We start from the raw sequence: 12977 nt of genomic DNA on the forward strand, positions 1-12977 counted from the left end.
CTACATACGTGCATCGGATTTCCCAGATCTGGACTTGAAGAGTGGTTGTGAGCCAACAGTTGGGTGCTGGGGATCCAACCCAAGTTCTCTGTGAGAATAGTCCTTGCTCTTAACCACAGAGCCATCTCTCCAGCAACAGAGTATGAGTTATTTATATAACTACTAAAATTCATTAAACCAATTTACCTGCGGCAACCCCAGAGTGCAAAGCTAAGTTGATTTTGATCTCAATGCTTATAAAAGTTCAACTTTTACAGTAAACACTGAGTAATATTATGATTCTCGCACCCAACTACTATTATTGACTGCACACAATTAGTGTAATAATAATAATAATTTCCACTACATTTTTTTACTTCAGGATCAATGTGAACTTTTAATAGAACTTACATGTTGAGAGGAAAACTAAACAGTTTCAGTAAGGCAGTCTTACTTTTCCCAGGTGTTGTAGGTAGCCTGATAGTGTCATTTGTACCCAGTTTAAAAGTAATAAAAATCCAAATACAATTCCAAAGAGGGGACATCAAAAAGGGATGACATAAAATGTGATATGTCTTCTTGTGCTTGAAGGAAGGGGTCATGTCGTTTGTGGATACAGCAATGAAGGAAATGCATTAAACCAACTCAAGCACCCATTGTGAGCCAGCTTTGCGCATACTGATGTCAGGAAAGGAACACAATCTCACTACTACATGTAAGCTGAGCGGCAGATACCGCCTGCCCACTATCTCTTTGTGCTGATGTCATAAAATGCAACACACTTGGGGAGGGTGATGGGGTGGGAAGAACAGAGGACGAAATAGATTTATGATAAAAGAAAAGGGTTTCTCAGTCAATATCAAAACCTAAAGAACATCCAAATGCTTGGCATGTTTAAACACTAAGTGCCTTACGGGGTGGGAGAGTGGAAATTTTCTCCCAATTCACAACAGCTTGGTGCAATTGTCAGTAACATGGAGTGTCATTAGGCTGAAACGATTACTGCCCGACTACTCTCCCCCACTACCCTACATTCATACCTTTCCCTCTGCGCAACTCACATAAGCATTCACGGCATAATGTTCAGTGTTCTCAGCGACTTAGCTCATGACTGTCTGTGTGAGCCCTATACCCATCTTCCTTCTCTCCAGCTCTGGAAGCTCACTCATCTGGACCCCTACAGTGCATTCAACCCACTCCAGCCGCCACAGGTCCAGAGTAACTGGAAACGTTGTTCTTGTTTTATTAATCTTTAAAATCCCAGACCTTCAGACATCATCTGACAGCATGCATTAAACCTCCTAAAACGCCAGTACTGTTTCAAAGAAAACAGTTCTAGATAATAGTGATAAGTCCCCTTCCTGGATGAACCTTCCTATGTTATTGGGTTTAACAGTTGGTCCATTCATTTGGTCACTACGTCATTCTCTGTAATGGAAAAGAAGACTCAGCAAAGTCCCACAAATGGTTTGCTATGGAATTTTGTTCAGAGCTCTTGGGGAGAATATCATAGTGAAATACCAACGTAGTGTGGTGAATAGGAACAATGAGCGTGGGGTGCAAAATAACAGAGTATGTTAGGCTTCCTGTTTGTGGTGATTGTGGCCATAGATATATATGTGGTAAATATACATATATAGATTTGCATATAAAAGAGAAGAACATACATATCGGCTCTAAGAGAAGGAAAGAACATGTAAAATATTTAATCCAAATTTGCCTTCTGTACAGTATTATTACCATAACTGGAACATCTATTGGAACCCCCAGACTAATTGAAATGTGCCTTCAACCAAATCACTCAACACACACAATCATCTTTCTCCCATCTGCCTATTCCTATGTAAAATAAAATAAAAACAACATCTATAAACCCTTAAGTTTACATCTAGGCGCCACCATATAGATCATAGACAAACATAAACGTTTGCAATAAAGCTGGATTTGTGTTCTCAGAGTCAGAACCTTGCTACTGGGCAAGAGGTCTCAGTTTAAGCACACAGTGCCTCATTTTCTGACCCAGGACCAGTGAATCAGGCCCAGATTCTGTCTAGCCTTTATGCAGCTCCTCACAATGGCTAGGGATTCGCTCCGCCCCTCCCTGCTCCTCCTCTTCCCATCAGTGGCCTGAAGCTGCCCAGTGACCAGTTCTTTTCCGGCATCTTGGCATGAGGGTTGGTCTATCGTAGGATCAAAGTGGAATTCTCTGCTCTCCATGGGGCTTTCCCCAGGGAACAGAGCATGAAACTCAAACTTATATAAAATCATATCCTGTTTGCAAACATTATATTCCCTCTGCTTCTCACTAATCGGGTCCCATAAACCCCAGGCCAGCTTGAGAGCCCATTCCTCATCTAAACAAATGCCATAGGCTCCTTTATACTTTTACAACCATGTCAAAAAATAATATTGCCTGCCAATAGTGATGTGATTGGAGTTGCCTCCTCTGAGCCATAAAAGAAGCGCAGAATCTGTTATCAATTTCTCTAAGTGTACCGGGGGAATTATGGGTCGATTCAGTTCCAAGTTATAAATGACAACTCAAAAGCCACAGAAACGTTTGAAGCTGGGAGCTGATGACGACATTATCATAAAAGCAGGCTCGTCCTTGCGTTTGTGGGTTTTTTTTTTTTCCCTATCAAGTGAAGAGGGGTAAAGTAAGGCTGAGAAATGACTTCAAGATTTCTTCACACAGCAGCAGGTCAGATGGAATGGCCAGGAAAATGATCGCTATTTTTAGTGACATACCCCGAGGAGAGAGAACCAGAGTGGTCCTGCTCTGGCTATTGTTGCCAGAGCCTCCTAATGATCTCTCTCACTACTCAACTGCCAAGGCTCTGATTTGGTGAAACGCTCTTTCAAAGGGTGGGTTTGTGGAAGTCCTTCATAATTAGAAATGAGTCATGCCCTGGTAACTAAAGAAAATGAGACTCAAGCACAAAGAACTTTGGAAACATGACATTGTCCCTTAAAACATTGTTCTAGGAAGCACTTTTTACAGTGTCCTCGGTGCAGCTTGCTATGAGCTGGCTGACCAAAACTCCAATTACCTCAAGCAATTGCAGAGGAAGCTCTAATAAGAACCAGAAACTTTCTGATTTCACAATGTCCGAGGTCATCTCCTCAAAAGCCAATTAATCCACCAGCGTTCGGTAGCTACACATTAAACCTGGAGACAGTGAATCTGCATATTCAAAGCAATAACTTTTCTCATATTTTTTTGAATCCAAACCAATGGATCTATGTTAGGTGATTTGAACCAGACGGGTGTTTTAAGACAAAAACAATTACCAAGAGATTCCAAACCTCCCTGTTGTATCCCTAGTGGTAAACTGAGCTACTCCAGATTCGTACTGGCTGTCTTTTTGCTTATGCTTCGTCTATAGTTGCTTGGAGGTAAAAGCATAGGCTGGTTGAAATCCAAAGGACCTAGAGTTCTTTCTAGGGCTATATCAAATCTAAAGATCTAAGGAAGGAAGGCAGCTCAGTTATGGTGAGGAATACGATTTGATTCTTTAAATTAATATCAAGAATTAATAATAATTATAGGCCCAAGATAGCTCAGCAGATAAAAACACTTTTGGGAAATGCTGATGACCTAAGTTCAATTCCTAGAATTCATAGTGAAAGGGAAGAAATAACTGCCCAAAGTTGTTTCTGACACTCACAATCCTGGTTTGAATGCTTCCTGCCCAGCATACACATACCTGATAGGCAAAATTTAAATATAGCTGTGGAAACACACAAAACTACTGAATCATAAGTTTGCCACAGCATCAAGTTAAAAGCTTAGTATGTGTGGACACACACACACACACACACACACACACACACACACACACACACTGGTTAGGACATATTCAGAAGATTCAGGAAAATTTGTTAAGCATAGTGTCCCTCCCCTGTTTCCCAGCCTTCTTCAGGGTTAGCATGTTACCTCGTACATGTCACATCCTGCCATTTCCCATGCTAATGTTCATTAGTAGTACTGGCACCAACCCAATCAGGGTTATATCTGAGATAAAAATAGAAAGGTACTCTGGTGGCCCTTGCTGTGCTTCATGCTGGAGACACAGAGCCAGCAGAAGCAGCAGCTATTCATTCTTCAGGTACCTTAAAGAACTTACTGAAGTCTTTCTAGCTGAAGATTAAGTTAACTTTGGGACAGTGAGCCTCAGGTACATCCCAGGTTATATTTTGGAGCAGCATCTCCAGGAGGCATCTGTAGTTAAGTAATGTGTCATGAATTCAATGAATACAGGAGTAGACCCTTTTGCGGGTAAGTGAGTACTCTCTCTTAAATCAACCATTTGGGATATTACAATGTACTGACAATGGCAATTGAAAGCCATTTTAAAAGTCATCGATCCTCTGCCTTGTAGAATGCTCCGGCAAGCTCTCAGCACCACAGGAATTTTGCTACAACTAGCCAGTAGTAAAGTGGGCTGATGGCTGTTTCATGTCAAGGTTCAAATGACAAAAGTCATTGGTGAGCTGCTAAGTAGAGAGCCACGTCAGGCACTGTGAGGCCCGAGGGATAGAGGATTGTCAGCCTCCATCTGCTACCAATGAAGCCCGTGAAAGAACGTGAAAACCCACCTCACAAAGTCCACATGTGAGTGTGCACATCAGTACTGGGACTTGTCCACCATTGGCTGTGTGATGTTCAAGTTCAGCCAACGTCTCTAGCAATTCAGTTTTACTTGCCAAAAATGGTGTTAGTAATGCTGACTGTTTATGGGCTCCTGAGATGACTGTCATTAAGAACATTGGCTGCTCTTCCCGAGGACCTTTGTTCAATTCTCAGCACCACAGGGTGGCTTGCAACTCTGTAGAACTGCAGTTCCAGAGGAACTGATGCCTTCTCCTGACCTTTTGAGCACTAGGCACATGATACAAAAACCTGTGTGCAGTCACAACACCCATACACATTTTGAAAAATGACTTTTACATTTTTCTATCTCAGCTGTGGTAACATATCCAGTCCAACTGGATATTAATTGGTGCTGGCATTTTATTTCCAGAGTGGTAGGATTGGGGAAGAGGAGACATTCCTAAGTTAGGCATCATTAAAATGATAAGATGAATATCTTGGACATTTTTCTGTATGAAAATAACAGAGAAATGTCAAAACATGATTTTTGTTCTCTCTTCAAAATCCACAGATTTTACTTGATTTGAATGTCTTAGTCCTTAGAAACCTGACCTAGAGCTATGATGGCCAGACCTGACTTGGCACTCTGGGTTACAGAATTGTTAATGGTTAAGTGTTAACTTTAAGTAGATAGCAGGCTATAGGGTTTGTTCTAATCATCCAGAAAAATTTAGAAAATTTTGTTCCTATGTTGCTAGATCTTAACAAATCTGTCCTAGAAATGTGATATAAATATCCTAGGTCAAAGAATTTTGTTAACTAACTATTGAAGACCAAACCAAAACAAAAACCCTCAAAGGGTTCACAACGTGTCCCATAATGCAAAGCATTTGGTGTAAATAGTTTGTTCCATGTTCACCAGCTATATAATGCATGTGCATAGTGGTAACATTCTAAGGAAAATTGAGTTCTGGTGAGAAAAATACTTAAAAATCTCTCCTAGGAACTTTCCTCTAGCCACACAAAAGCCTAAAAATGCTGAATGCAAGGAATGAGTGCCTTCGCACACAACTGGAATGGCAAAGTCTCACACTCGGCATAGTTCTACTCTTAAACCTGCTTAAAACGGGATGCTTAGGACTAGGCAAAGAGTTCAGTGAATCACATAGCCCTTCTGCAAAACAATCTCCAGCTCAACTCCAGAGATAAGTCAAAGGGAGAGTTTTTGTAAGTTTGTGTAACTTTCAAAACAGTAAACAAATCATCCTTACCCCAAGTCCGCCACAAGGTAAGGAGGAAAAGAACTTTCGGGAATCATCACCTGCATAGTACAAAGACAAGAAATAAAAATGTTATGAATGCTTGACAGTTTGGGTGTTTAAAACCATATAATGTCCCACATGTATTCATCATTTTACGTATTGGAAAATTAATAGTTAGACCAACCAGAGTTAATCTTCAGAATACACTGCTTATTTATGCACAGGGACAAACTCAAAGCAAATGCAAACAAGTGGGAAAAGAAAAACAAAAACTGAATTGATCAGCTCGCAAGAACAAGCTTTGCTTGTGGTTCTGCAGATCATGCTGCTGGGAGAAGGGCTTTTGTAGTCCCAAGGGAAGACCCTGGCCTGAGCATCACCCAAACTTCTCCCTATTTCTTTCTCTGCAGTGATCCCTGTACCCTCCCAAGACTACAGAGTACTTGACCTCTACTTCCAGCCTAAGCCCTTGTTGGGTGGGTGGTGGTTGTAAGTTCTAGATTATGCAAGTGCAGACAGAGCAGGCTCTAGATTCTGACAGCCTTCTAAGCCCTCACCTGCAGCAGTTTGGAAAGAAACTACATTCCTCAGAATGAAAAGAAGCCTGCTCTGCTTTGAGATGGAATTTACTACCTTTTGCTTTTCAGGCTTTGTAACCCAGTCTCCCCTTGAACTCAGGCAATCTCCTGCCTCAGCCTCTGTGAAGTGCTGAACCACCAAACAAGCTCAAGAGAAAATTTAAAACTAACTCAGCAATGTCGTATCATTTTAAAAATTACAGCTCATGTTAAGTAATTCAGCTTCTGAGAATATTCTCCAATAGGATGGTTCACCACACACTGTTTAAGAAATGATGTAGTGCCATTAAAAAATTCAAATCCAAAATACTTTTAAAATGTGCAGTCATAATCTTTTTTATTAATTTCCTATTTTACAAATATGCGTTTGGCCAGATTGTGTGGGCACCATGTGTAAGCACCACAGAGCCTATAAAGAGGCATCAGTGCCCTTGAAACAAGAGTTACAGCTGGTTGTGAGACATCGTGTAGGTGCTGGGTATCTCAACAGTGTTCTCTGCAAAAGTAGCTAATGCTCTTAATCACTGATTCTCCAGCCCAGGAACTGAGTCTTTATTTATACCCTGAAAATGTGTACATATGTGTACATATTATGAGTATCTCAATCTACCTAAGATGTAAATAAGATCATCATCGTGGGCCTCTTTAATGTTTGCAATTTAAAATACATAATACAATAAGAGAAAATAATATCATTTAGGGACATCTATTCATATAAATACAAATAATTAAAATGTAATATATATGCTGATAGAAATAAAATAATGCCAATTTCAACATATATGCTAAAAATTAATTGTGATTTTTTTTCCTGGAATTAAGGCAGTGAACCCATCATCATTAGTGGGACCAGGTACAAACTTACAAATCACCTATGTTTTGCTGATGATCAATAAAATACTCATTAAAACTGAAAACAAGTTTGTGGTCAATTTCACATCATATGAGTACAAGTCTAAAAAGATTATACTGTTACTGAAAAAAATCTTGTTTTGAAGACAATAAATTTAATAAGTTGACATTTTAAATGCAATCACTGACAAAGAAAATGATAAAGACAAACTCATGAATGATGAAAACATCTAATTAGGTAGACAGATTCCCCCTCAAAAGCAAAACAACTGAGAAAGGTGCTCAATGACAGCATTTGCCTAGAGGGTGTAAAGTCTTTGGTTTAACATCACCCGATTTAAACTTCAATACTGGCACAAGTCAAAGACAGTAAAAACAAACAACAACAACAAACACAGAAAACCTGAAGACAATAGAAAGGCTTGGTGGGTTTAGCAGGGTAGCCTGAGTTCAGGCCTCAGAGAGAACTGACTCTTGCAGTCTATGTTCTGACACTGCACAAAGTTACTGACACATATAACCTTGTGAGCACACATACAAATAAAACAACTACTTCTGCTGAATACAGCAGAAGGGTGAAAATTTTAATATTGTTATTCTTAATAAGGTTCTCCATATATCCCTGAGATTTTTCAAGAGTAAATCCATATCTCAAATGCGAATTTAAAACATTTTTAATATCTGAACTCATTACTTCCATGCAATTAAGAGAGGTAAAAGAAAATGTTGTAATACAATAAAGTATTTCAAATAAGTAATCTAAGGTTTTATTACGTTCTAAGAAAATAAAGAAAATAAATTTATTTAGTGATGTTTAAATCTTATTTAGTTATATAGCAATAAATATAAAGTAAGTAATTGATAATTTTAATTTGGTTATATGAAAGAAATGTCTGAGCTACTTCATGTACTGGAAACATGGCTTAAGAGCACAGTATTAGCTTATCACTGGACTGAACTCTGACTAACTACAGGGTAATAAAACTGGCAATAGAAAGGCAGGAGCATCAGTGCTACAGAAAATCTTCTACTAGAAACTATTGGAGATAATATTTTCAAGCTATCATTGAACAAGGTCCAGAGTATCTAAAAAGATAAAGGGGTAGTCACGGTATTATCTAATTATTTTATAATGGATAGATGTCCTTCAAGATACAAAGACTGGTAGGTCTCGTCAGACTAAATTTTTATTTAAATTCCTGCTTTTAATTAAAAACATTTTTTTTTGAGTTAGAAATGGTACTCCCCCATCCCCCATCTTGTTGGGAACGATTGGGAAAGTTGAAAAGTTACAGGGAGCAAATGGAATGGATAAATGGGACAAAGCATCTGAGTCTCTGTTTCTACAAACAGAGCAGCAGCGTCCTGGTCTATTGGAAACCAAAGAATTACAAGCTTCCATAATTTAAATTCCACAAAGTACAAAGCAACCTTTAAAAAGAACCTGGTAATCTACTCTGATCTGGAACTGAAAGAGATCAGCTGTACTTTTCAGTCTCCCATCTCAGGGCCTTCTAAAATACTGGCAGAGTTGAATAGAATGGCCTACATTAGGGATTCAGAGAAGGCAACACTCCTGTGCTACCTGCACTAGGGTAACTCGCACTGAAAGTGTTGTCTTGATCACTGAGAGGTGTCTGTTATTCGTCAGTAAAACTGTGATGTTCTCTAAGTTCAAACCTCACTTTACTAATAAATATCTCTTAAATCATGGGATGGTGGTTGCTAGGGAAGGCTGCATATATCATGTTCCTTAATATTTATAGTCTGAACAATTCCAGTGTGTTCCAATCAAGCCCAAAAGCAGACCTGATTAAACTCTGTTGACACAGTAAAAAAATTAAATGGGGAAGGTTGAGCTCTACCTTTATCAAATTAAGACAGACATATCTGCTTAAATAACTGAATATGTAGGCATCCTAGAATCATGAAAATGAAAATGTTTGGGATAGAGAGGTCCTGTGTTTAGTTAGACGGTATTAGTCATGTTAAAACTTAAAAGAATAAAAGAACAGCTATTACTATACACAGCAAAAGAAAGCACTTTATGTAAAGCATCTGTATGTTCATAGCATGATTTCACCCAAAGAAACAAAGACCTGGGTATGGCATCAGATTCTTGAAATGCTGAGAAGAAAAGACCAAGGAATAAAAATCAACCTGGACTTCATAGACAGACTCTGTCTTGAGATAAATAAAAAGAACCAAGAAAAATTATTTAAAGCATAGATGTATAGATGTTTAAACTGATTCATTTGGATTTGGATATATTAAAAATAAATTTAATCGTATTAAATTTGTTTACCATAGTCAATTTTGAGCAAAACTGATTTTCTTTGTTTTTCCTAAAAACTGAGGAATCTCTTTCTGTTCTCCTTTCTGCTTCCTTCTCTCCAAGCTCTCAGACCTATCCTGATCCACACAGGGGCAAGGACACATACTCAGCAGCAAAGGCTTTTGTTTAGAGAGGCTTGTCAGTCCTTTAAGAAGACCTCACATGAGGAACAGCGGGTATTTGCTGACCTCTCCTAAGATGTGCCATACACATGCTCTGAACTACCTGGGACTAATTAGTACCCTGAAATAATATTGAATTAGGTAAAAAAACAGTTCAATACCTTGACAGAATTCTTCAAAGGTGAGAGGCAAATTTTAAAATGTTTCTTTTAAGTTAAACCTGTAAAATACACTTATTTCAGCATATGTTTCTAAGCTGGGTATTGTTACCCAATTATGAAAGCTTATAAATGAAATATAATTTCGACTACTATTTTGCCACTAATACCTCTCCAAAGTATCTGTCGTTTCAATGTTCATATTATATCTCTACAGTTTAAATTTTATTTCAAAATCTGATAAAATTTTGGGGAAAACATACATTGAAACAAATTATAAACATTAGTTTTTTACATGCACCATTTACGTGATGCCTAGTTTCCAGAAGAATGTCATATATTTGGTAGATTACATTAATACCTACAGGTTAGTTTTCAGTGTATTGAGCTCAGAAAGGAGAATTGGAAGATAGAAACAAAGAAGGGGAAAAGAAATTTCCATAAAGACTGTGAAAGGGTCTTATCACCTTTCCATGTAAAAATATAACCAAATGAATCTTGTAACTCACATTATTTCTGCATGTGAAAACATACCATCTGATGGCAGCTCAAATCAAGTTAATGTAAAAACAAGCATTCCACCCTTCACAGTACCATTTTCAAATGTAGAGTCTGTCTTGGCTTCTGTTTTACACAAGGCATTCCAGGCAGCAACTGCTGGAAAAACTGATCTTTCTGTCACACCGCTTGCCAAGTGTTTTGAGCTGACACTAGCACTGACTAATGGATGGGCTGGAATGTGCTGTTCTCAGTAGAACAGAGGCCTGTACAGACCTAGGAGTGTCCTGGGGTCCAGCTTCTGTCCGTCCAGGGGGCTGGTGCCGTACAATAGTGAGTGATGTTCAGAATGAACAAGCTGAATTTCCTCCAGGCTGGCTTTTCGACCTTGAATTCGCTGAAAGAAAACAGCAGAAACCTAGAGTCACTGACAACACGCAGAAGAAAATGAGACCTCACATCGCATTTAAGATGATTAATAACGGGCTCAGGTTCATCAAGCAAGAATGTGATATGGATTTGCCCAGTGAAGCACCATAAGAAACTTGGAAAATGAACACATGGAAGATTCAGATAAACAGGCCTCTGGTGACATAAACTTATTTTTTAATGGTGTAAAAATAAACTTATAACAAAGAAATTAGCACCTGAATCTTCTGAATAAAAGGATCTGCCTCAGAACAGACAAGGGTTGCTGTTTCCACAATAAGCATGTTTATCACCTTCTTACTTTATGCTGACCTGAAAATGATTCTGGAAGGAAGGATGAGGTTAATACCACAAAACTTGACTGCAATAAAATGTCACTATCAAACACATGGCAATTATTCCATGTATGTGCACCTCTTGATACTTATCCTCCAGAACAACATGTCTCAACGTGTATCCCAGGGGAAATATACAACTCGGGGTCTGATTATGAACAGTTTGTACTGAGCCAATATTTAGAAACATACAAGACACTTTGATAGTGATAATTTTTTGTTCTGAACCTAACAAAAGTCTTTTAAGTCCCCAATTTCCATTTCACATTTAAATATTTCATTTGAAGTATTTTATAAAAGTATTATTGGTGAAAGATCAGCTATCAAACAAAAAACAACCCTGATGATATCTTAAGGACATCTAGATTCACTTCCTGGTTCATATTCAGGCTCCTGAGAGAATTTCACTTATTCTAACAAAGAGTGGACCTTCATAACTGTCAAAATCATGAGTTCAGCTAAATATCATTTAGCCAGCATGTGCTGTTTCTGGCTACAATTCTCTGAGTACAGCCATGGTTGTTCTGGTATGTGATGTTAATTCACCCCCACTTTTGGAAACTTCTGGGCTTTCTACAACTACAAGACAACATTAATGTCGTACTTAGAATACATGTGACCATAAGGAAGCAGTAAATGAACAATGACGCACAGAACTTTGGTGAGGTTCAAAAAGAATCCATTCACCCTTGTTGCAGAGGCAGAAAGAAGCACCAGGTAAGTTGGAAGAGCATCTTCATGGGAACCAGGACAGTGCGATCCTCGGCCTCCTGGGTGTAAGATGATGAGGCTGTGGGCAGTCCATTCAGTGTTGATATGTGGCTCACTGAGAGGGCAGTCTGGAAAATGACTACATAGTGACACACACGTTTTGCTGGGCAGGAGGCAGAGCTGTGCTTGTCATTAGAATAAATGCTCATGTCACAGTTGGGGAGGATTGGCAGGGGCCAAAGTAAGAAAATGATGGGAAGCAGAGGGCTCTCCAAGACACTTTTATGTCCCAAATAAACAAGTGAATACTTCAGGAATGTTCCTAACCATGACATTGAAGTTCCATGGTTTTGACACTATTACCTAGCATTATGTAATTCAGTTCATACTTCTAGAAAACTAAAAATACACGAGAGAAATTACTCCTAAGTAAGATGAGAATGCTAATATGGTAGACCAAGGAAGATTTGATAATGATTAGGCATTTCTCTTATCAATTAACAAGTATCTTACAGAAGTAGGTATAAAGCTGTTAACCATGAGACTTGAAAATGCTCATGAAAAACCTGAATGACCAAATAATTAGAATAACAAGTAAAAGGTAAACTGAGGAAGAGGAAGTTGGAAGTCAAGGGCTCAGAGACAACATTTAATTAGAAGTTTTCAGAGGGTGGAAAGTTGCCCCCACTGAATCTTGGTAATTCCATGGTTGAATAGTCTAAAGCTAGAATGAGAAAAACTCAGAAATCAGATGGACAGACAGTTCTAGTTGCATTACAATGACCACTAAGAAATCAAACAACATCCTGTCCATAGACATCTATCATATATGCAAACACAGCAACCCACCAACACATTCAATAATGTCAATATTTCTATTGCTTTTTAGAGCACTGGAGATTAAACCCAAGACTACATAACAGACATGATCTCACCACCAAGCTTTATACACAGCATTCTTTGAACCTTATATTTGGAGACAGTCTTACAAGTTGCCTAACATGGCTTTGAACTTGCAAAACTCTTGCCTCAGCCTGGAACTACAGGAAATACAAACAATAACAATTCTATAGCTGAGATTAAGAATCAAGTTTTGAGTAATATACTATCCTAAAGCTTTGCCA

General features: G+C 38.6%; 1 protein-coding gene across 1 annotated transcript in view; it reads right to left on the bottom strand.

The window, feature by feature from the left end:
* The window catches only part of HDAC9 (histone deacetylase 9), a gene marked incomplete at its 3' end in the record, with an annotated part of 448608 nt that overhangs the window by 197221 nt on the left and 238410 nt on the right, over window positions 1–12977 (bottom strand). The window contains exons 15-16 of the mRNA XM_080912023.1: window positions 10655–10775; window positions 5845–5894 (exon numbers count right to left, since the gene is read on the bottom strand). Coding sequence (XP_080768149.1) covers window positions 5845–5894; window positions 10655–10775 — 171 coding nt within the window. The remainder of the gene's footprint in view (window positions 1–5844; window positions 5895–10654; window positions 10776–12977) is intronic.

Source organism: Micromys minutus (assembly GCF_963924665.1).
Source record: "Micromys minutus genome assembly, chromosome: 1".
Taxonomy (NCBI): Eukaryota; Metazoa; Chordata; class Mammalia; order Rodentia; family Muridae; genus Micromys; species Micromys minutus.